Source organism: Loxodonta africana, chromosome 11, assembly GCF_030014295.1.
Source record: "Loxodonta africana isolate mLoxAfr1 chromosome 11, mLoxAfr1.hap2, whole genome shotgun sequence".
In the NCBI taxonomy this organism is placed as follows: Eukaryota; Metazoa; Chordata; class Mammalia; order Proboscidea; family Elephantidae; genus Loxodonta; species Loxodonta africana.
In genome coordinates, this window is record NC_087352.1 from 9,550,819 (window position 1) to 9,575,396 (window position 24,578).

Below are 24,578 nucleotides of genomic sequence, written 5' to 3' on the forward strand. Positions count from 1 at the left end.
AGATGGGGGTGTGTCTTGAAAGCGTGACCTCCGAGACAGAGTCCCTCGCAGCACCTGCGCAGAAGAGCAGAAGTGTGCCCGCTTCCCAGCTCCGATTGCTTCGGCGCCTGGAACAATGAGAGCGTGAAGACGCCTGCGCGCCTATCCAAACTTGCGCAATAAGCCTACGTTTGTACGGTACGGTGGCTTGCAACGTCATCATAACAGACCCCAATGCAGAGAAGGACCCCTCCCGTTATTTTCAGGACCGGGTTGGTGCGACTGCACCACTGCCAGATGGCAATCCGCAATTTTGGCTTCCAGAGGCTCACCAGGAGGAAGGGTGCGAAACCACGGGGATCAGGAAACTCGGTGGGCCCTACCCTGCTTCCCTCCGGGTGGCGGCGGTGTGGCGAGCAACTAACAGGCGCAGCGAAAGGCAGCCCTCTGCTGTACGGAGAAAAGCAGAAGCCTGGGCTACCGGACTTGGGAGGAGGGAACCGAGGCAGTGCTTGGGGCACCCGGACACAGAGCGAGGAAAAGCGCGCGTGGGAGGCGGAGGCGGGGGGCACTGGGAGGAAGGAGGGTCACAGGATGCCAGAGGGATGTCTGCCGAGAACCGGCGGGCTGAAAGGTGGGACCAAAGTTCAGGTAACAGTACCAGCCCCAAGACGCACGGGAGAGACGCGGGTGAAGGAGACCTGTTGGTGTCAAAAATCAAGAGTCCCACGCTGAGTTCAAGGAGTTAGTTTGATGCAGAAGGCCCTAAGCACACCGGTGAGAAGTCTCTAGAGGAATCACAAACTCGGGGTGTCGAATCTTTTGGTAGGTTTGAAGCTTCTCTAGTGAGAGCTCTATCACGTTAAGAGCTCAAGAAAATTGCCTCTCCCGAGAGTCAAAGGTTGGCAAGGAGAGCCACTGTCAAAAGTCAAAGATCATAGTACTAGCCGGCCCTCTGCGGCTGGTGACAGATGAGCAGCCTCAGTTGATTTCCTATTCATCATGCATCTTCCTCTCTTGACTAGAAGGGTCCCAGTCACTATGGGGGACCCGCACCCCAAAGAGGCCATGGAGCAGCAGAACTCACCCAAGGAGAGGAGTCCGCGCAGCCCCGGAGGCGACATCTGTGAGTACTGATGGCCAGAGGGTGGGATGTAGGAGCTGATGCTCAAAGGATCTCTACAGCATTTCATTGTCCAAGGCTTGACCATTGCTAAGGGGCTGTAATGGCCCCGAGCTATCCTACTGGGAACCACCTCTCCTCAGGTGCACCCATCCTGCTCTGACCAGACAGGCAAGAATGGGATGCAGTTCAGAGGGACAGGATGGCATCCAGGAGAGGCTTGGGGTGGGAGATGTGACCAGGAAAAGGGCAGAGACTGAGAGGAGTCCTGAGGTTCCAGTTCCAGCTCTGCTCAGGACTTGCTGTGTGGCTTGGGCCTCAGTTTCCCTGTCTGTCAAAAGGGACTGCCACCACCCACCTCACAGGGCTGTTGTAGAGATTAGCTGCAAAAACGGAAAGCTCAATGTAAAAGAGGGTAGCCAGTTTGCCATATAATAATATCAACAGCTACCAGATATTCACTACATACCATTCCAGAGTTTAACATTTTCATTCAGTTCTCCTGACAGACCTTATGAAATTGGTATTATCTCTTTAAGATGAGGGAACTGAGGCAGAGAGAGAAGTACTAGTAGCAAGAGTAGTAGCATCAGTGCCCTCCAGCCAGAGACCACCAAGAACACATTTGAACAAGTTAGGTTTAATGCTCATTGCAACCTGGGAAAACGCACACCTTGGGGAACCGTGGAGCTTCTCAGTAAGGGTGTCAGAAAAGACATACAGGATTTGGCCTTGTCTTAAGTCATTTTGGGTAGGTTCAAGGAAGCTGGGCTTTGCTCTAGATTGGCGGCTGCCAGGAAGCAGGGGCGATTCTGTGATTGGGTACCTTAATAAATTCTACCTAGGAGGAGAACAAAGCGAGGTTCAAGCTGTGAACGGTAAAGCAGCAGCCAGCAACGATCCCTCGTATTAGCCAGGTTAGGGGGGGTGTTTGGTCATTTTTGTGGTTTGGACAACATTCACGTTTTGTCTGTATTCAGGCATGATTATGGCGTGGTCTTGTTGTCTTGATTCATCCCAGTCACAACATGGCCTCATCATGAGGTTGATGTTCTGTGAGTTTGTGTTCAACAGGAGAACACCAAGACTTTGCTGAGTGCCAGGCTCCCAGATGTTGAGCTGCTTTTCTTTCTCAGTAGTTATAATTGCAAAGCACTGTAGAGCACTTAGTGTGTGTACTTCTCAGACACTGTTCTAAGCCCTTTATATAAATTAACTCATTTATTCCTTCTGACACCCTCTGAGGTAGATACTGTTTACACCTCATTTTCCAGATGGGGAATCTCTTGTACTTGCCTATGAAGTGGGGGAGCCGGGATTCAATCCAGTCTGACTCCAGAGGCTGTGCTGTAATCACCACGCTGCTCCGTCAGACCAGCACACTCTGGGTTCCAATCCTGGCTCCACCATTTCATTCACTAGACTCATGACTGTGGCCATGATTCCTAACCTCTTTGAGTCTCAGTCTGGACATCCATAAAATAGGTCCAGTAACAGTTCACCTGTACCCCTGCCCAGCACTGGCATAGAGTTTGGCACATAGTGAGCAAACAATGTTAATTGTTGGCATGATTCTGAGGCTCGAGAGAGGTCCTGGAGATTCCTGCTGGCCTCCCCCGACCTCTCCCCACATCCCTCAGGCCACCTGGGGGCCCCACAGTGCACCCGCTGCCTCATCACCTTCGCTGATTCCAAGTTCCAGGAGCGTCATATGAAGCGGGAGCACCCAGCGGACTTCGTGGCCCAGAAGTTACGGGGGGCCCTCTTCATCTGCTTCACCTGTGCTCGCTCCTTCCCCTCCTCCAAGGCCCTCATTACCCACCAGCGCAGCCACGGCCCAGCCACCAGGCCCTCCCCGCCGGCTGCACCCACCACTGCCCAGCCCACCTTCCCCTGTCCTGACTGTGGCAAAACGTTTGGGCAGGCTGCTTCTCTGAGGCGGCACCGCCAGGCACACAAGGCCCGCGCGGCTCCTGGCCCCTTCGCCTGCACTGAGTGTGGTCAGGACTTTGCCCAGGAAGCTGGGCTGCATCAGCACTATATCCGCCATGCCCGTGGGGAGCTCTGAGCCCGGCTTAACCTTGTGCAGGGCGACAGGAGCTCTGTGGCTGCAAGGACCCACCCATGACGTGGGGTGCAGGTCCTCTGGGGGTCTTGGAGGGATTTGCTTCCCTGCCCAGGAAAGCAAAGGGCTCCTGATAAACAGACCCCAGAAGATCATCATTTGAGGCTTCAGGCTTTGGAAGACATGAAAACCTTTAGAGAACCAGTGAAATCAGACAACGGAGAGATCTTTTGTTTAAAAAAATTGAGCAAGATGAGAGTGAGAGGAAAGATGTTATTTTATCGCCCTTGTTTACAATTAAACCGTCTGAAATCCCAACGAGCTGCTGATTGTGTAATCACTGTTAATTCCTCCCAGATGGACACCGTGGGCTGTAGGAGCAAACTGCCTGGGTGTGTGCCTAAGTGGGGGGCAGGGAAGATAAGGGGTTGCAGGCCTGTATGCCACCGGGTTCAAGACGAAGAGCAACTTGGATCCTTGGAAATGGGATGGCAAAGATGGGAGCCGGGCCCTGCATCACATGGAGGTCGCAGTCCAGGTCCCTGTCTCTTCCCCCTCCCTGCCAGTCTTCCTCACTCAAGGTGGCCCTTCTGAGAATTTATGCCCCATATAAATAACTTTATGTACCATTCCAGTGATGGGGTATCTTTCAGACGTGTAGGGAAGATGGCATGAATAAACTAACAAATTACATCAAAAAGCAGAGAGGATCTATATTAAAACATTTACACAGGGAGCTCTGACTTTTGGGCAGAAATTCCAGAGACCATGAGAAGGGGAGGAGGAGAGCCTCAGGGCAGAGCTGGCCTAGCCCTGTGGGGAAACTGGTTTGGAATCCAACAGAGATACCGTCTGTTTCCTGTTTTATTTGGCAACATTGGAAACACTGTTAAGATTCTATTTTCAAATCCCTTCAAAGGCCCATCCCTGGGTTGACAAGTGCCAGCAGGGGCACTGCAGGTACAAGAGGCTAGGGCTGGACAGTGGGTGTCACCCTGAGCCTGGAGATGAGCCGCACCCCACCAATTTACCCCTCACATTACCTGTCCTACCCCTGGAGACAATGGTGGATGCCCTCAATGTCTATTTGAGTTGAGGGATGTTTTGAAAGCCCATAGGAGAGATGGATGTGGCAGAGAACTACTATCTCTTCCCATTTTTACCTAGGCACTTTTGACTAAAAAGACCACATTTCCCAGATCCCCTTTAAGCTAGATGTGGCGGTACTGAGTTCTGGCTAATAGGATATAGAGTATGGTTATGTATAATTTCTGGGGAGTGTCCTTAAGCTTCAGGAAGAGACATGCCCTTCCTCCACCTTCCTGCCTGGAATATGGACAGAGAAGGAGCCATTTTGGACCATCAGGATGACAACAGCACGCATTAAGAGCAAAGCAACAAGACAGCAGAAATCTGGGTCGCTGGTTGACTTTGTGGCTCCAAGCCACCATACTAACCCTACAATATCCACTTCCAAGTTGTTATGTAAGAGAGAAATAAACCCCTATCTTGTTTTTAAAAAAAAAAAAAAAAACTGCTGTCGAATCAATTCCAACTCATAGCAACACTGTAGGATAGAGCAGAACTGCCCCAAAGGGTTTCCAAGGCTGTAAATCTTTACAGAAGCAGACTGCAGACTTTCTCCCTCGGAGCAACTGGTGGGTTCGAAATGACAACCTTTTGGTTAGCAGCTGAGCACTTAACCGCTGCACCACCATGGCTCTTTTCTATCTTGTTTAAGCCACCATTATTTTGGGTCTCTGTCACATGCACCAGAATATACAGCCTAAGGCAGGGGTCTGTAAACTGCCAAATCCAGCCAGGTGCCTGGTTTTGTAAATAAAGTTTTATTGGAACACATCATATTCATTTATGTATTACCTATGGGTGCTTTCACACACAACAGCAGAGTTGAGTAGCTGGCAGATGATATGGCCCACAAAACAGCCTAAAATAGACCATCAGACCTTTTACAGAAAGTTTGTGGACCTCTTGCCTACCTGACAGACATAACCTACCTGAGTCTAGAATCCCTGTCCTGGAAAATATTAGCTAGCAGCCTGTGTGTATGCGTGTGTGTTTTGTTGTTACTGCTGTAGCATTTGGGGCAGAGCTAGTGTGAGCCTCGTTGCTGGAGTGACTTAGAAAAAAATTGGCTTGGACTCAGTTGGTCATTACTTTTTTCCCAAGACACCAACTTCAGCAAAGCCAAGTATTTCCTCTGGAACCTGGTGGAAGCTCAGAAGATTCCAGCCCAGATGCCTTCACACCACCCCCCGAGAGACTTCCCCAGGGACAAGCCTAAGGATCTAGTCCAGCATGCTGTCCTGAGATAGTATATCCTGGGCTTCCTGTTCTCTCTCTACATTCCCAAGATATCACAGATTCCCAAAACTTTAAAAAGCATCACTGGGGACTTCAAAATCTTTATCTCAGTCCAAACACTAGACTTCTGCCCAGAGCTACAGTCGCCTGGATGATGAATGGGAACTTCAAACTTAAAATGGGTAAATGCGCCTCTAGTAGAGACCTGCCCTCACCACTACTTCCATCCCCCAGTCACCTAACTGCTCCTGCCCCAGGGCCTTTGCACTTGCTCTTGTTCCATCCACCGAGAGTGTTCTTACCCCAGAATGCTGCCTCATTTATTGGCTAAAGTCGTACCCCTCTCACCCTGGTTTATTTTCTTCCTAGCACTCTTCAGCACCTGGAATTATCACACTTTTATTATATTTGGCCTTACACTGGAATCCAAGCTCCTCGGGGCAAGGAAGGGTTGTGCTTCCCTCACTGCTTCATGCCCAGCACCTACCAGGGAGGCTCGAAAAGTGCCCATTGTTTACCTACTGTCTCTCAGCCTCATGGACACCCTTCTACACTGCTCTATGATGCTGAGAGCTCTCTGCAAATTGTTTCCCAGACGCCCTTGAAAGCCAGCTTCCTTAAGTCCTGCCCATGAGAGGCATGGACAGAATGGAAGGCAGAAACAGGAGAAATCCAGTGCTTCCAGGATGAGAAGTGTGGGTTTTGAAAGATGCTTTAGTCTAAGATCCTGTAACAGGGGTCGAAAATGCCATTGTTTCTTCTGGACCCAGCAGGTACCATAAATTAGTGAAGCAGGCAGGATCTAGGTGGTCTAGGTGTGAGACGGTAGGAAATGAGCACTGTGGCAAAGAGGAGTGAATGCCCCATTTAAGCCGGAGGTGACCCCTACTCAGCTCTGCAAACTACTGCCCCACGAGATTGTGGGTTCAGCAATCCAGATCTTACAATTTTTCAAGAGAAGCCAGAAACTGGCATTTTTATGTGACAGCTGCCCATTCTTAAATGCTGGTAACCATCGCAATTTAAAAAAACCTCAGTAACTCCGTGGAGACCAAAATACACCCCCTCTTCAAGTCAGATGGTGACCGTGGGCAACTACACTGCCATTTCCAGTCTGTGGCTTAGTGGCTAAGAATGTACACCTTGAATCCAGTTGTCTGGGTTCAAACCTGGGCTCAGCTTTTTACTAGCTGTGTGGCCTCTGGCAAGTAACTCAACCTCTCTGTGCCTTACTCAAAGCAGTTGTAAAATGAGCATAATATCCCCTACATCTCAAAGACAGAACCCTGGTAGCATAGGGGTTAAGAGCTATGGCTGGTAACCAAAAGGTTAGCTGTTCAAATCCACCAACCGCTCCTTGGAAACCCTATGGGGCAGTTCTACTCTGTCCTATAGGGTCACTATGAATTGGAATCGGTTCAACAGCAATGGGTTTAAATTTATGTCCATATTACACTTAGCACAGGGCTTGCACACTAAAAGCCCTCAGTAAATGGGTTCCAATTTCACAGGGGCCAAGCTTCTTTGAGTTACTCCTTTCTATCTCAGTCAGTATAATGGCCTTCCTCTGGCCACTCTCTAACCTCATCTCCCATCACCCTTCCTCCTGCCTCCCTCAGGTCCAGCCTCGTGGGCCTGTGTACTCTTCTGTAAATATTCCAAGGAGGCCTCGACCTCAGGGCCTTTGCACTTGCTGTTCCCTCAGACAGCCACAGCGCTCACTCCTTCTCCTTCCCCAGCTGTCTGCTCTGATGTCCCCTTCTCAGTGGCATCTTCCCTGACACCCTGTTTAAAGTTGCAAACTTCATACACAATCCTCCCCATCCCCCTTCCCTGCTTTTTCTCCATAGCACTTACTACCTTCTAACATTCTATGCATTTATTTTTTTATATAATTATATTGATTACTTTGTCTCCCCATTATAATAAAACCCCAAAGGCAGGGGTTTTGTTCACTGCTGTATCCCCAGCTCCTATAATGGTGCCTACCATCTAGTAGATGCTCAGTAAAATGTTGAATGAATGAATAAATAAGTCCCTACCTTATAATGGAGCTCTGGTGGTGTAGTGGTTAAGAGCTACGACTGCTAACCAAAAGGTCGGCAGTTCAAATCCACCAGCTGCTCCTCGGAAACCCTATGGGACAGTTCTACCCTGTCCTATAGGGTCACTATGAGTCAGAATCGACTCAAAGCAATGAGTTTGGTTTTTACCTCAGAACGATCCAATGTGATTGTTCATATGAAGTGCTTAGCCAAGGGTCTGGTCTGCTGTGAGGTGGTGACTTAATGACGGACATTATGATAATTTGGGTTCTGTTCTTGAAGATTCTTAGTTGCCAAGCTTCTGTGAGTTAACACACATAAAGTGCCTTAGAACAGGGCCTGGCACACGGAGAATGCTCAGTAGATGGTAGTAACCATTACAGTTCAGCTTCTATTTTCAAACGAGTTTCAGTGCCAAGCTTCTGTGAATTAGTACTTCCCACGCAGAACAGAAGCCAAAGTTTTGACTAGGCTGTAAGGAACCGCCCCTCTGCCACTCTCTGACCTCCTCTCTCCAGCTCGCCCCCTCCAGCTCCCCTGGCCTCCTTGGCACACTGGGCAGCCTCTTGCCTCCTCCTGCCTGGACTGTTCTTCCCACAGACCTGCGCGGCTCCCTCTCTCACCTCCTTTAGGTCTCTGCTCAAATGTCACCTTCTCAGGGCGAACTAGAACCATGGCAATCCCCTGTGCTTCAGAGTAAAACCATGCTTCCAAGGGCTTTCAGAGACTTTTATCCTACAGAAGTAGATCACCAGACCTTTCTTCTGTGGTACCAATAGGTGGATTCAGACCACCAACTTTCCAGTTTGTAGCCACAAGCAAACCATGTGCGCCACCCAGGGACCTCAGGGAGGACTACGCTATTTAAATTTGCAGCGCCTTCCAGCACTCCGTTCTCCCTTCTCTGCTTTACTTTTCGTCCCAGCTGTAGTCACCATCCAGCATATGTTACAGCTTGTTTGTTTACGGTCTGTCTCCACCAGTGCCCCCTCCGCCTCCCATGGAAGCTCCTTTGGGAGAAGAATTTTCTTTTATTCACTGGTATCTGCTCAGTGCCTAGCACAGAGCAGGCACTCATAAAACTGTCTGTCAAATGAATCAACAAATCACAGTCTCCACTTTATGAAGTTATTCTAAGGACTCGATGATCTCACAGAAGTAAAGCGTGCTGGAAAAGCGGCAGCTATAATTATAATTAAGGTTCTATTTTTGTGAGTTCCTAGATGCACAACTTTATATATATACATATAAAGCACTTGGCCCAGCACTTGGCACCCAGGAAGTACTTGGTAAACGTGGCTGTAATTATAATCAAAGTCCTCTTTGTGAAGATTCTTAGGCGACATGGCGGAGAGCCCTAGCTGTCATCCAAAAACTGTTGTCTGCTTCTGGGCACTTGGCTAGACTGCCTTGCCCAGGCTCCCTTGCACCCTTGCAGTTAGCTGTGGCCATGTGACTAACTGCTCAGCTAAAGGAATGGAAATGGAAGCAACACGCACCGCTTCCGAGCTGGGGCTTGTTGGAGACCTTGTGTCCCTCTCCACGCTCCTTTTCGGGCAGCACGCCCCTGATGGTGGCCACCCAGCCCGGACTGCATGGGTGACTGCGCAGCCTGAAACACCCACCCTGGACTATTGTGTGTGTGAAGACAAACTTCTGTCGTGTTTGAGCATTTAGATTTTAGGGTCTACTTGTTCCTGCCATTGGTACAGGTGCCAAGCTTCTATGAGTAAAGACACAGAAATCACAATGAACGTAAGCATTCAGTAAACGTTCACCACCTTGGCAAGGGGGATCTTAAGGTTCCCCAAGGCAGGAGCTCAGGGGACACGCCTGTGCACACATGCACATACACCAAACACACGCTGGACGGACACACACACAGAATTTGGCTTTTATTCTTGCCTTCACACATCTACTGCTAAGACAACACAGATCGGCGGTACCCCATCCCCCATGACCAGTGTGGCCACCCCCGTTTCCTTAGCCCCCTCCTCCCATCCCACCCCTTCTGCCAAGCGCCCTGGGTGGGGGGCTCTGCCTACACCTCACCCCGGGCATGCAGCATGAAGTGGCCGTGAAGCTCCCCGAGGTTGTCGAAGGAATCCTCGCACTCTGTACACTGGTAGGAGCCCTCCTCCTCCTCCTCGTCTTCCTCCTCCTCCCTCCCAGCTACTCGGCCCTCCCCAGCCCGAGGTGGCTCTTCCTCTTCCTCCCCAAGGGCCCTGCCTTCAGGGGCTGGCGCTTCCTGGGGGGCTGCAGCAGGGCTGCAGAGCCGGCAAGGTGGGGTGCCTGGTGGGGCCTCCCCAAGGGGTGGGCGGCCACAGAGCTGGCAGGGCTGGGCTGGGGGGCCCGGGGGCTGGGCTGCACGGGGGGCCCGGCGGGATGGGCCACCCCGGCCCCCCCCTAGGCGCTGCTTCACCTTGTACCCAGGGTCATATTCAGGATCGTCAGTGGTCTCCTCTTCCTCCTCCTCTTCGTCATCTTCCTCCTCAGAGTCTGGCTCTGAGAGAGTATACTCGGAGTCAGAGGAATGCTCAGGACCTGTAGAGCAGACAGATGGGGAAAGACAATGATGTCAGAAGACAGAAGGCTATGCCTAGCTGTCCCCTCCCTGAGCCCCACTCAGACTCACCACAGTACGGAGAGGCCTGGCGACCACCCTTCCCTTCCCCACGAAATGCCCAGCGTATACAACAGGGCCCAGGACACAGCAGGTGCTCAGCATCTGTGACAAACCAATGACTGTCTTCCAAGAACTCCATCTCCACGATTTAATAACAACAAAGAAATAGTAGTAGGAGTAGTAAAAACAAAGACAACAACAATAATAATAATACAGTGAAACCCGTGAGAGCTGGAACTCGATTCCCTTGTTTTTCCAGGTCTCACATGTTTTCTGCCTTTGAAAGGGTGCTGTCTTACCACTTTTCTATTGCTCTGTATTAATGGAAAATAAAATTTTGAGTTTTCTTTCTGACAGGTTTCCACCTTACACAGGTTCTGTCTTTCACAGGTTTTTCTGCATAAGAGCCCTTTCCTCAGCCCTGTACATAGGTCAGAGCCGAGCCCTGGTGACACAGTGGTTAAAGTGCTCGGCTGCAAACGAAAAGGTCTGTGGTTCGAACCGCTCTGCAGGAGAAAGATGTGGCAGTCTGCTTCCACAAAGCTCACAATTCTACTCTGTCCTATAGGGCAACTATGAGTCGGAATTGACTCAACAGAGTGAGGTTACATATGTTAACTCAGTCCTCCCAACAAGCCTTTGACGGGGGTCCTATCATTATACCCAACTGACAAATGGGGAAACTGAGGCACAAAGGGGTTAGGTTGCTCACAGTCACACAGTTCTACCAGGGAAAGCTACATATGGGCGAGGGCCTACACTGGACCGGTTTAGGGAGCTGAACACTTGACCATCTGAACAGGTATTTTAGCAATCTGAAACACATGTACATATACAGGCAAGCCACATTATTCGTGGATTTCGTATCTGCAAATTTGCCTACTCACTAAAATTTATTTATAACCCCAAAGTTAATACTCACGGTGCTTTAGCAGTCATTTGCAGACATGCACAGAACAGCAAAAAATCTGAGATACCCGACCCACACAATCCCAGCTAAGGTCAAACAAGGTACTGCTCTGCCTTTTTGTTTCCGCTCTCATCCTATAAACAAACATCCTTTCTGCAGTCTATTTAGTCCATTTTTTTTTTTTTTTGGTGGTGATTTCACTGTTTAAGATGACCTCCAAACACAGTGCTGAAGTGCCGTCTGGGTTTCCTAAGTCTAAGAAGGCTGTGATGTGTCTTCTGGAGAAAATACGTGTGTTAGATAAGCTTCAGTCAGGCAGGCAGGAGTATAGGACTACTGGATGTGAGTTCAACGTTAACTTAAATAAATTCAAAAAAATAAAACAAGTGCATGTACTGATCAGTTGATGGAAATGTGACCGGAGGCTCACAAGAACCTAACCTATCTCCCCTAGAAGCAATAGTTCAGTATTTGCTAATTCAATGTCTGCAACAACTTTATAAAACATAAAACCAGCTGGCATAGAGTCAACTCTGATTCATGGAGACCTCATGTGTGTCAGAGTAGACTGTGCTCTGTAGGGTTTTTAGTGGCTAATTTTTTTGGAAGGAGATCACCAGGCCTTTTTCCCAAGGCCCCTCTGGGTGAACTCGAACCTCTAATCTTTTGGTTAGTAGCCGAGCACATTAACTGTCTGCACCACCCAGGGATTCCTTATAGAACAACTACCATAAACAATGAGGACTGACTATATATATATTTTGATATATGTGGTTTTATACGTATATATAAATGTCTAGTTAAGTGAATCAAAATATTTATCAGGTCTCTGGGTGGCAAAAATGGTTTGCACTGGACTAACCTCAGGTTGGTGATCTAAACCCACCCAGCAGTACCGTGGAAGAAAGGCCTGGCGATTGCTCCTGTCAAGGTTACAGGCAAGGAAACACTATGAAGCAGTTCTACTCTGTAATACATGGGGTCACCATAAGTCAGAATCAATTCAACGACATCACGTTTTATAGATACCTATTCTTGTTATCTGCCATTAAATTGGCCCCAGCTCATGGTGACCCCATGCACACTGGAATGAAATGCTGCCTGGTCCTAAACTATCCCCATGATTGGTCCTGATCAGACTGTTGTGATCCATAGGGTTTTCACTAGCTGATTTGTGGAAGCAGGTCGCCAGGCCTTTCTTCCTAGTCCACCTTAGTCTGGAAGCTCCGCTGAAACTTGTTTGGCATCATAGCAACGAAGCAGAAGCAGGCAGTCACAAAAGGGTTATTAAGAGTTACTAATCATCCCATAATAGTTGTTTTTCAGCAAAGTCTACTCTTGCTACATATTTGTTACAATTTTTACAGCACTTCACCCTGATAGAGTTGAATCCCCAGGTTTCTTGTCCTATCCTGGCAGGAGGCCAAGGCACAGGCACACTGACTCCGAATCTGCCCACTATATGACCTTCCTGGGGTGGCAGTGGCAAGCCATTTTTTCAGGGATCTGCACAGTATTTTTAGAGCCATGAGCAAGAACCCATTCACTAAAATCATGTGGACTACACACACATCACAAGACTGAAGATCCTCCTCTCACTGTTCATGCACACGTATGTCACTCCCTATAGAAGGAGCAAATCTGCCCTGGTTCAGGGAGCTGGCAGCTTTAGGTCATGAGACCCTGCCTGTCTCCCAGTTTGCAAACTGTAAATAAACCTTTCTGTTCTCCCAACCCTGTCTGCTTGACAAGAACCTATTAGTTGACGGCTTCAGCAACACACATGCCTCCACTGACAGACAGATGGTGGCCACGCATAAGGTGCACTGGCCAGAAATGGAACCTGGGTCTCTCGCATGGAAGGCAAAAATTCTACCACTAAACCATCCACTCCCCTCACTAGATATTCCTATACCCATTGCCATCGAGTAGATGCTGACTCACAGCAACCCTACAGGACAGAGTAGAACTGCCCCATACGGTTTCGAAGGCTGTAAACCTTTATGCGAGCAGACTGCCACATCTTACTCCCATGGAGTGGCTGGTGGGTTCGAACCACTGACCTTTCAGACAGCAGCTGAGGACTTAACTACTGCACCACCAGGGCCCCTTTGGGATACCGTTACATTTACGTGAAGGAGCCCTGGTGATGCAGTGGTTAAAAGCTCGTCTGCTAACCAAAAGGTCAGCAGTTCGAATCCACCAGCCGTTCCTTGGAAACCCTATAAAGCAGTTCTACTCTGTCCTATAGGGTGGCTATAGGACAAGTCTAGGTTAAAAAAAAAACTGGGAAAAATTTAAAATTGATTTACGGGAAACAAGGGCATCAAGCAGTCACTATGAGGAGTGCGCACAGAGAGCTATGATGGGGGTCCCACAGCTAGTGTGGAAAATACTGGTGTCTTTAGCCATGGTGACGGGAAACTACCCAAAGCATCTCTTAGGATGGCAACAGCCTTTTCCTGTGTCCATGCTGGCCCCCTCCCATCTCTTTCCTCCAGCAGCTCAGAGGGATCTGCTTAAAATGCAGCCAGCCAGGGGCACCTGCTGCTCCACCCTCACTTACATCATCACAGGGGCCACAGGCTGCAGGCGCCGCCTCTCTGACCTCACCTCAGCCACTGGGGACTCCCCACTGTTCAACACCCCGGCGATGCACCTCCACCTCAGAGCCTGTGCCTCCCTCTCCGCAGATGGACCAAAACTCCCTCCCTCCCACCTTCTCAGAGACACCCTGGCCAGCCTGTCTAACCAGCAACCCCTCCCCAGCCCTCCCTCCACACCGGACTCTGCTTTATTTTCTCTCCGTCTCTGGTTCACTGTCTACGATATTTACTTGTGTGTTTGTTCGCTGCCTGTCCCTGAGGGCAGCGACTTCCTCCGCTTCACTGCTGTATCCCCGGCATCTAGAGCAGTGCGTATTACAAACACAGTGCTGAATACACATCTGTGGAATGGACGGCTCTGCATGCAGCTCAACAAGCCTTCTCTGAGGCCTTCACATGCTTGTTCCCTCTGCTGAGAATGTCCTCCCCTAGTTTCTCCGTCATCCTCTAGGACCCAGTGTGAGGCCTCCCTGCTCATTCTAGGCAATTAGGCGCTTTTTCTACTAGCTTCCCACTGTCCCAGGCCTGAGCTCCCAGGGCTGTGGCCGCCTGTGTCCAGGTCCTTCCCCCGGCAGACCAGGAGGGCAGGCCTGCTCTGACTCATCACCGAGCCCAGAATCGGTGATAAATGGCTGAACGTCCCTCCCTGCAGCTCTCTCTCTTACTTGCTCCTGCCTCTGTCCGCCTGTCTCCCTGCAATTTAACAAACACTTTCTGAGGCCCCGGCATAGGCTGGCCCCTCTGCCTAGAATGTTGTTCCCTGTTCTGTCTGCCTGGCAACCTCCTACTCATCCTTCAGGACCCAGCACAGGCTCCGTCCTCTATGAAGCCACCACCCCTGATGCCCGCACCACTCCCCAGGCTCCCAGGCAGAGATGTCTCCCCCACAACCTCCCCCATCACTGCCCTGATCACCTTGGAGGCTGGAGCCATTTGGGCCTCAGTAGGTCTCCCCCACCCATCACACTGGGACCCCTCAAGGGCAGGTCTGACTCATCTCAGGGGCCCCCACCCTGCCCAGCACAGGATGTGAGGGTCAGATGGACAAAGGTGGCCCCAAGGCCCTGCTCTCCCTCCTCCAGGCATTCAATTCACCTCTGCTGTTCTCTGCCTGGAGTGACGCTCTCCTCCTCTCTGGGCAAACTTCTGCTCCTGCCTCTGCATGACCCTCTATCATACCCTGACCACCCTAGGCAGTGACTGTCTGAGTCTGTCTTCCCCAGCAGTCTCAGGACTCCTTGAAGACAGGAACTAGGTCTGACCCAGCTCCGTGTCCCCAGCAAGGCTGAGCAGGAGTCAGCCTCAGGAGACATTTGTTGAATGCCTGCAAAACCCAGAGCAAACAGCCCCAGTCCTGGGCCAAGCCCCTCCCTGCTCTCTCCTCCCCGCTCTGACTTCACACCACCTGCCCTGCAGGGTCTTCAATGCCCACTATGACGTCACCCAGTTGGCCTGTAAAAGGCAATTAGGTCATCGTCCACAGCTACCAGGTCCTTCACGTCCACTGTGACTCCCAGGACCACAGCCCTTTTGTGCCTACCATGCCTTCTCCACCTGTGAGCTCCTCAAAGCCCAGCATGTCTCCAGCATCCACTGGACCTTCCAGGCCCACCACGTCTCCCAGGCCTCCTGACTCCTTGAAGACCACCTTAACAGCAATGCCCAACACCTCCTCAGTGCCTACCAAGCCATCGACAGCCCCCAACTCGGTCACGAGCCCAAGCAGTTCCAAGTCCACCAGATCAACAAGTACAAGGACGCCTTCTAACCAGCCCAGCAGTAGGTCCCGGGTCCGGAGCAAGGCCAGAACAGCCAGCAGGGCCAGCACTGAGACCAAGGCCAGCAAGGCCAGTGAGGCAAGACGCCACCGCCAGAAGGGCACACGCAGCCGGGGCAGAACGCCTGGTAGAAGGGGAAGCCGCAACCCCAACAGATCACCCAGCAGGGCCAGCACTCCCAGCAGGATGAGAACTCACGGGGCCAGACCAGGTATGCCCAGCAGAGTGAGAACTCCTACTTCCCAGCATAAACACCATGGGGGGAGGAGTCACAGCCGGCCTGGGACCACCAACCAGGAGAGGAATGACAGTCAGCCTATAACTTTGATCAGGGAGAAGAGTTACAGCCCACCAGGGGCCTCAGGTGTGGGAAGCAATTCCAGAGTGGCTGCCATCCCCAGCAGGGCAAAGAGTTACAGCCCGACTAGAACTGCCATCAAGGAGAAGAATTACAGCCATTCTCCATCATCACCAAGGAGAGTGAAGAGTTACAATCAGATGATCACGTCCAGTACAGAAAGGAGTCACAGCCCGCCTAAGCTGTCTGGCACTGTTATGAGTTACCATCAGCCTAGTGCATGCAGCAGGACCAGAAGTCACAGCCAGTCTAGGACCCCCAGCAGAGCCAGAAGTCACAGTCGGTCTAGGACCCCCAGCAGAACCAGAAGTCACAGCCGGTCTAGGACCCCCAGCAGAACCAGAAGTCACAGCCGGTCTAGGGCCCCCAGCAGAACCAGAAGTCACAGCCGGTCTAGGACCCCCAGCAGAACCAGAAGTCACAGCCGGTCTAGGACCCCCAGCAGAACCAGAAGTCACAGCCGGTCTAGGACCCCTAGCAGAACCAGAAGTCACAGTCGGAGTAGAAACCCCAGAAGGGCAAGAAGTCACAGTCGGAGGAGGACCCCCAGCCAGACAAGAAGACATAGCCAGTCTAGAATCCACAGCAAGAGGAAAAGTCATAACCAATCTAGAAGCCCCAGAAGGGAAAGAAGTCATAGTCAGTCTAGAACCCTCAGTGAGGACAGAAGCCGTAGCTGGTCTAGAAGCCCCAGCAGGGAGAGATATGGCACCCAATCCAGAACATCCAGCAAAGACAGAGATAGCAGTCGATCTAGAACTTCAGGTAAGGAGAGAGAGCACAGCCGATCTAGAAGATCCAGCAAGGAGAGAGGTCCTGGCCAATCTGGAACCTCCATCAAGAAGATATATCGCAGTCGAACTAGAATCTCCAACAGGGAGAGAGATCATAGCCGATCTGGAACCCCCAGCAAGGAGAGATATTGTACCCGATCTAGAACCTCTAGCAAAAAGAGGGATCACAGTCTATCCAGAACCTCCAGCAAGGAAAGAGGTCGCAGCCGCTCCAGAACTCTCAGCAGAGAGAGAGGCCATAGCCACTCTAGAATTTGTAGCAGGGAGAGAGGCCACGATCACTCTAGAACTCTCAGCAAGGAGAGAGGCCGCAGTCACTCTAGAACCCCCAGCAAAGAGAGAGGCCACAGCCATTCTAGAACCCCCGACAAACAGATAGACTGCAGCCGCTCTAGAACACCCACCACGGAGAGAGGCCGCAGCCGCTCTAGAACACCCAGCATGGAGAGAGGCCACAACCGCTCTAGAACCCCCAACAAAGAGAGAGGTCACAATGGATCCAGAACTTCCAGCAAAGAGAGAGGTTGCAACCAATCCAGAACTTCTAGCAAGGAGAGAGATCACAGCCAATCTAGAATCCCCAGCAAGGACAGAGATCATAGCCAATCCAGAAACCCCAGAAGTTCCAGCTGGAAGAGCTCCTCTAGCAGGGCAGGGAGTCCCAGTCAGAACAGAACCCTCAGCAAGACAAGGAGTCCCTCCCCATCAAGAATTCTTGGAGGAGTCCGATCCCCAAGACAGGATGATATTCACACCAACACCACCACGTCTAAGACCACCTTACCCGGGGAGAGGTCTTCATCATCTTCTTCTAAGCTGGCGTAGCCCCCGGTCTCAGCTGGCTCACGGGTCTCTGTCATGGCCAGGGGAGGGGACAGGAGACAGGAGCAGACCAGCAGCTGGGCAGTGTCCCTCCTGGGCCAACTCTCCACAGCCACACCTCTGGCCACAAGTGCTTCTCCAGTGCAAACTGTGGGCAGGTTGAGAGGGATACTGGGTAGAGGAAAGGAAAGGCCCGTGATGGCTCAATAAATTTTTACATAACACTCCCCCTCCCAGCCAGCTGTGTGGTCAGCACTGGAGGTGAGACAAAGATGGTTGTAGTTCTGTCCCCAGCTGCCTATAAGGCCTTGGCCGAGCTTACCTGAACCTGATTCTCTGTAGGCCTTAATTTCCTCATCTGGGCAACAGGACTGTCTGTGGTTCTTATTCACATTCCAAATAGTTAGCCACAGGTATTGGCAGAGGCTCCAATCAGAACCAAGAATGGAGCAGGGCCCTGTGCCAGCCATTAACCCTTAAGTTGCCGAACAGTGGAGCAGTTTAGGGGTGGGAGAGAGCCCATAGTGGCAGCTGAGGTAGGAATTGGTTTAATGGTGATATACCAGTCAGTCAGGAAGTATTTCAGTATTTAAACAAAGGATACACTGCACCGGTCTGTGAATTGTCAGCCCTAGTTCTATATCAGTTTAAACCTTGGCACGGTGGTGTCTAGGTTTGCATCCTAAATCTGCCACTCTCTAGCTGTGTGGTTTCAAGCAGAGGACTTAACTCCTCTAACCTGTTTCTTTCTCTATAGGAAAGAGGCTGCCAGGGCTCAATTCATGTTTTCCCTACAACCATGTTAAGAAAGATTATTACCCCCTTGGACAGGAATGAACACTGAGGCACAGAAAAAATAAACAACTGGCCCAAGTCACACCATCTGGTAGCTACTGAACTACAATTTGAAACCATGTCATCCTACCTTTCATAAAATGATCTCTCCCTTGAAAAGATTTTTTGAAGATTCAGTAAGTTCATAAATACAAATTGCCAGTATGTGGTAGGTACTCCACGAACAGTAGCTGTTGCTATTCCCACCCCTACCCTCTATAAACTCCAGCCACTCCAGACTTCTCACCTCTCCGTGCACACGCCAAGCCCTTCCACATCTGTTGTTGTCTTGAATGTCCTCCTTTCCCCTTGTCTGCCTGAAGAACTCCCACTTGCCCTTCAAAGCCCGCCTCAAACATAGACAACCTCTGTATTTCTTCCCAACCCAAATACTGCCTCTTTCAAGAAGCCTTCCCTGACTCCTTTCCTTTCTCTCCCTCCTCACCAATACTCCCCACACACACTCACACTTTTGTTTCCCACTATACTCCCTGAAAGGAGCCCTGGTGGTGCAGTGGCTAAGTGCTTGGCTGCTAACCAGAAGGTCGGTGGTTTGAACCCACCAGTCACTCCGCAGGAGAAAGATGTGGCACTCTGTTTCCGTAAAGATTACAGCCTTGGAAACCCTACAGGGCAGCTCTACTCTGTCCTATAGGGTGGCTATGAGTCAGAATTCACTTGATGGCAAAGGGTTTGGTTTGGTTTTGGGTACTCCCTGAAGTGGAGAGCCATGTGGAGCCAGTCAGCAAAAGGGCAGGCAGTCTCAGCTGCCCTCCTTATATGCCAGGGCCTGTGCTGGGTGGTAGGGATACGATGATGAAAAATTCATGGTCCCCTCAAGCCTGGAGGTCAAGTTTAATACTGAGGACTAATGAGAGAAAAATCCAGACTGAAGTCTGGAGCTGAGGCTGGCATCACTGGCAGGGAAGCTTCCTAAAGAAGACACCTGGATCTGGGATTTTAAGGACAGAAGAGTTCTCATGATACTCTACTGCCTGGAAGGCCTCATCTAACCTGGGAATTCTACTTTACTTCATGATAGGGTTGCCAGATTTAGCAAATAAAAACAGAGGGAACCCATTTACGTATGAATTTCAAATGAACAACAAACGATTAAGATAACTATGTCACGTACAATACGTGGGGCATAATTTTCAAAGACATTATTTGTTGTTCATCTGAATTTCAAATTGAACTGACCTATATTTCATCAGGCCACTGTACACAGGCGACAATCAGGACTTCCCATGAGGCTGCCAGGGGGTAATGCCCATCAGTTTGGCCTACCCTTCTTTAAGCCCACATCATACAAGGTCCCTCCTGGAAAATGCCACAACTCTGGGGGAGGCATCTCTTGGTGCCTGAGGCCTCTCCTACAATACCTATGGCGGACAGACTGGCTCTCGCGATCTTAAAAAAAAAAAAACCAAATCCAGTGCCCTCGAGTCGATTCCAACTCATAGCGACCCTATAGGACAGAGTAGAACTGCCCCATAGGGTTTCCAAGGAGCGCCTGGCGGATTTGAACTGCCGACCCTTTGGTTAGCAGCCGTAGCACTTTAACCACTACTCCACCAGGGTTCTTGGGCCCAAATCAATCTATTTTAATACCATAAGCCAAACTGCCCGAGACCCCCAATAACCCGAGTCTACAGCAAACAACTCGCAAGATCCCCCACGTGAACATGAACACAACAGACACTCATCCCCACAAAACTAAGGCAAGGAGGCCAGAGCAAAATCTTATATACAAGACAATAAGGACCAGTTCCCAAAATGCCCTTAAGCAATTCTTCCCAAGATGCCTCAGGCCTATAATGACCACCTTCCAAGATGCTGGGGGGGATGGTGTATTAAAAAAATTCCCCACAAGGAACTAGGATAATCCTTCCCAGAAGGCACCAGGCCAATAACGACTAGCAGACCACAATGCTATACAGGCTTGGGAGCCCTGTTTTCCCAGGATGCCCCAGGGCGGCACCGAGCCACTGAGGGAGAGAAAAAGGAACCTGGGTCTCTCTCTCTAGCCATCACAGCCCAAGACCACTGACGGCTGCTCAGTGACTGGAGCTGTCATTCCCATCATGCAAAGGGGCCATAGCGCCCGCTTCCCGGCATGCCCCGCGCACCCCTGCCCCGGACACTCACCGGCGCTGGTGGCCCCCGCTCGGGCTCGGCGGCGGCGGCGGCTGCACGCCCAGGCTCTGCGCCTGCGCTGCAAATGGGGTAGGAGGGAGCGCAAGGGGCGTGAAGGGCCTAGGGCGCTTGCGCTACGAAATGGACCATTCCTGTCGCACTGTGAGAAGAGGGTCTATCCGGATCTGGCTGTTGGAGAGGCCTGCTCAGGGGGTACCGGGCTTCGCCCTCACTGGCCAGGTTCTCTTGGTATAGTCTGCGGGTAGAGCTAGAAGCGGCAGGAGCGTGTGTGAGGAGCAGGAAGGAGCTTTATAAAAATGTAATGGGGGGGTCGTCAGTTCGATCTGGATCCTGGACCTGAGGCATTCTTATTTGCATAATCCTAGTGCGGGACAATGGAAGGGCTGGAAGGAGTGATTTGCATATTCCCGGGAGAAAGCGTACTCTGGAGCGCAGTGATTAGCATAACGGGGGTGGGGGAATGCTGAGCAATGACGCATGCGCACAGGGACTGCAGACTAGCGCGGAGGTTGTCCTTGTCTTAGTTGAGGCTCAGTTTGCATCTGGAGAGGGGTCACAAAGGCCAAGTGCCTTACCAGCCCCGCCCCCCGCCCGCAACTAGGATAAATACTAATTTTTTAGGTGTCAGGCCCTGTACCATGGTTTTCTGCTGTGAACAGGACATGCTTGGCCCCTACCCTCTTGGCGCCCCAGGCAAAGGAAGATCAGAGAATGATCAGACCTGGGATGGGTGAAGTATAGGAGGCCTTGAGAGCTCTGAGGAAATGCCTGTCCCAATCTGGAGTTCAGGAAAAAGGTTAAAGACGGCAGTGATCTTTAAGCCAAGAATAGCATGCAGCTAGAATGGGAATCTTTCTGGCAGAAGGAAGAGCCAGAGGCAAAAAGTGCATGGTTTGAGGAAGTGAAAGTTTAGTATGCCTGGAACACAGAGTGGGAGAGGGGAAGGGCTCCTACTGGTAAAATTGGTTGCTGTCATCAGTCACGACTCAAAGTGACCCCATGTGTGTCAAAATAGAACTCAGCTCCGTAGGGTTTTCATGGCTATGACCTTTGGAAATAGATTGCCAGGCCTTTCTTTTGAGGCACATTAATATTTGCACCACCCCGAGACTAAGGCTTTTACAGTCAGACTGTATTCTGAGAGTGTAGGAAGTTCTTGCAGCATTCCAGACTTACAGGAAAAAGTGACTCTGTCACATCCCAGCTTAAAACTCTCCAGTGGCATTTCGTTGCACTTCGGAAAAAATCTAGACTCCTTATCATGGCAGTCCATGGGTTACAGATGAGATCCGTTCCTAAGCCTATCTTCTTTAAGTCGGATTTGTACATAAGTCGGAACGGGAACATACGGTTCTTACTTAGTGTCCTGGCGGCACAGTGGTTAAGCGTTCAGCTACCGAAAGGTCAGCAGTTCGAATCCACCAGCCACTCCTTGGAAGCCCTATGGGGCAGTTCTACTCTGTCCTATAAGGTCGCTATGAGTTGAAATCAACTCAACGGCACTGGGTTTAGTGTTTTGGTTTTTTTTAGTCAAATGTTTGTCTTAGTATTGATTTAGAAAATAATATTGGAATCACCATTCCCTGAGCATAGAGAATGTGACCCAGCTGGAGCTGGGTTCACAAGGACTCACAAGGACACATCAAATGGGCCAGGAGGTATAAAGACAATAGCTAGGATAATCTTGGAAAATATCTTTAGAGAACCTTTTACATATGCCAAAAAACAGAACACAAGAGTTTCCATTCTTATCCTTTTCTATTAGCATTTAGTGAATAGAAAATTTGTTGGACCAATAGAAACCCTGGTGGCTTCGAGGTTAAAAGCTACAGCCCCTAACCAAAACGTCAGCAGTTCAAATCCACCAGCCACTCCTTGGAAACCCTACGGGGCAGTTCTATTCTGTCCTGTAGGGCCTCCATGTGTCAGAATCAACTCGATGGCAATGAGTTTGGGGGTTTTTTCCCCCCGGTTTTGACCGTTGTTAATGAAATCTGTAGCGATGATTATTAAGAAAGATGCTCCAAACATGAGATCACAGTTTCTAGCCTATCTGCGAAAAGGTGAAGCTTTCAGTGGTTTTGCCTCTTTGTGATGTTAATATATACTGATGACTCTGTACTCTTCCGCGGCTCTAGCAGCATGCTTGTCCGGTTTCCCACTTTTGCTTATTCTGTAATATTCCTCAGACTCAGGCAGACATGAGTCTAGCAGCATGCTTGTCTGTTTTCCCCACTCTTGCTTATTTGGTAATACTCTTTGGACTCGGGCAGACGTGGTTCTGGCAGCATTCTTGTCCGTTTTTCCACTTTTGCCTTTTTGAATATATGCCAACTAAAACTTTTTTTGCTTTACTAAACTTTGTGATTTTTTTTTTGCCCTACAACAGTATATAGCATATGTTTTACCTTTCTATGCATATAAAACACTCAAGAAACACTCTCAAATACACTAAAACATCTTAATAACACAGCACATAATAATGCAGTAATAATAAAAGTAACTACATACGGTACTGGACTGAAGAGAGATCTGTGTGTATGTGTGTAGGTATAAAGTTAAAAAAAAAAAACCTGAAAAACAGTATACAGTACTGTAAAAAAAAATGTAAAGAAACAGGTCTTAAAACAGTTTAGATAGAAAAAAGGTCATGATTAAAGGTTAACACACTTACTCTCATTCCATTGATATCTTGGATGATGGAGGAAAAGATGATGGAGAGGTGGCTACTATTGAGATGAAGGGCCTGGTGCTGGAGAGTCAGGGTTTGATTGTGCTGCTGGAGCTGAGCGGTTTACTACTGGAGTCAATTTCTTGAAGTAGGCATCAAGACAGGTTTGTATAGAGTGTTTCTTTTTCTTGTCATAAATGGCCTTGTAGCAGCTAAGGCCCTCATTAACTGTACGGTAAACTTTGGTGAACCTTTCTGTATTAGGGTCTTGCTCCTCTAACTTTGCCATCCCTGCTTCAATGAGACGAAAGGCTTCAGCTAACTCTTCCGTCAAAAATTTTTTCATTTCTGAAGTTTTTAGGTCCTGGTCTTCTTTAAATGCTATCATCTTGTTTACATTAAATATTTGGTCTGGCAAATAACCTTCATCCTCAATAATGTTTTCCATCTTTTCAGGAAGGTCACTCGCAGCACTTATATCTGCACTCGCTGCTTCACCTTGCACTTTGATATTATGTAAATTTGCCCTCCCTTTGAAACGATTGAACCAACCCCTGCTTGCAACAAATTCTTCTTCACAATCGCCTTCACTTGCTGCACGTGTAGCTTTTAAATCACTGAAAAGACTACGAGCCTTTTCTTGCACTAAAGTAAGGCTAATAGGCATATTACGTTGATTTTGATCCTCTAACCAAATTATCAATAGCCTTTCCATTTCAATAATTAAACCGCTGTGTTGCTTAGTGATAATTGTTGCTTTCATCGGGGCACAGCCTTTCACGTATTCCATTATTCTCACTGTATTCTTCCAACTGTTGACCGACGGTAGCCTAACGCTTTTCCAATGACCGATGGCATTTCTCCCCTTTCTGATTGCTTTATTATTTCCATTTTATTTTCAATCGTGATCGTTCTCCTTTTCCTTGAATCACCAGTACTAGCATTGGATTTACGCTTTGGAGGCATGGTTACAAGGGTAAATGAGGGGAAAATGTAAGCCAAAATTACACACTCGACACAGTGTTAACAGCAACGTGGTCCAACGTAAAATGGCAGACGGGTTCTTCTTCCTCAAGTTGACAAACGGCTGACGCTGCAAAACGTTTTCCCGAACACCACAAAGTAGTGCGTGTGTTGCTTGTTATGAACCATTGTACAGGCAGTCCCCGGGTTACAAACAAGATCCGTTCCTAAGTGAGTCTTTAAGAATTTGTAGGTAAATCAGAACAGGTGCACACAGTTCTTATTTAGCCTTACTTGAATGCAAGAAAAGGCTCAAAACCTTTTCAATGATTTAAAAGCTGCACCTGCAGCAAGTGAAGGTGATTGTGATGAAGAATTTGTTGGGAGTAGGGCTTGGTTCAATGATTTCAAAGTGAGGGCAAATTTACATAACATTAAAGAGCAAAAAAAAAAAAAAATTAACCCGGGGGAGTGCCTGTATTTAACTTAAATTTTAATACTTTATGTTGGAAACCCTGGTGG

General features: G+C 49.5%; 3 protein-coding genes across 9 annotated transcripts; 2 read left to right on the forward strand and 1 right to left on the reverse strand.

Moving 5' to 3' along the window:
• Positions 1–66: 66 nt before the first annotated feature.
• On the forward strand, positions 67–7,112 carry ZNF576 (zinc finger protein 576). 6 transcript variants are annotated; one of them, XM_023543109.2, is made up of 3 exons: positions 67–177; positions 1,005–1,105; positions 2,743–7,112. In XM_023543109.2, the coding sequence occupies exons 2-3, from the start codon at positions 1,021–1,023 to the stop codon at positions 3,168–3,170; spliced, it is 513 nt and encodes a 170-aa protein (XP_023398877.1). In that variant the 5' UTR covers positions 67–177; positions 1,005–1,020; the 3' UTR covers positions 3,171–7,112. The 6 variants fall into 6 exon arrangements, 5 of the variants coding, with proteins under 5 accessions (XP_023398877.1, XP_010584716.1, XP_010584715.1 ...); XM_010586414.3 differs by lacking the exon at positions 67–177 and adding an exon at positions 643–756; XM_010586413.3 differs by lacking the exon at positions 67–177 and adding an exon at positions 690–804.
• Positions 7,113–9,413: 2,301 nt separating this feature from the next.
• On the reverse strand, positions 9,414–20,859 carry ZNF428 (zinc finger protein 428). 2 transcript variants are annotated; one of them, XM_023543111.2, is made up of 3 exons: positions 20,414–20,859; positions 17,394–17,579; positions 9,414–10,081 (listed from the first exon to the last, which is right to left on the reverse strand). In XM_023543111.2, exons 2-3 carry the CDS (start codon positions 17,467–17,469, stop codon positions 9,579–9,581), a joined length of 579 nt encoding a protein of 192 aa, XP_023398879.2. In that variant the 5' UTR covers positions 17,470–17,579; positions 20,414–20,859; the 3' UTR covers positions 9,414–9,578. The 2 variants fall into 2 exon arrangements, with proteins under 2 accessions (XP_023398879.2, XP_003406278.2); XM_003406230.4 differs by having other exon boundaries at positions 17,394–17,602.
• Positions 13,598–16,988, forward strand: SRRM5 (serine/arginine repetitive matrix 5). Its single transcript, XM_064293465.1, has 3 exons — positions 13,598–13,987; positions 15,197–16,134; positions 16,985–16,988. The coding sequence occupies exons 1-3, from the start codon at positions 13,598–13,600 to the stop codon at positions 16,986–16,988; spliced, it is 1,332 nt and encodes a 443-aa protein (XP_064149535.1).
• Positions 20,860–24,578: the final 3,719 nt, after the last annotated feature.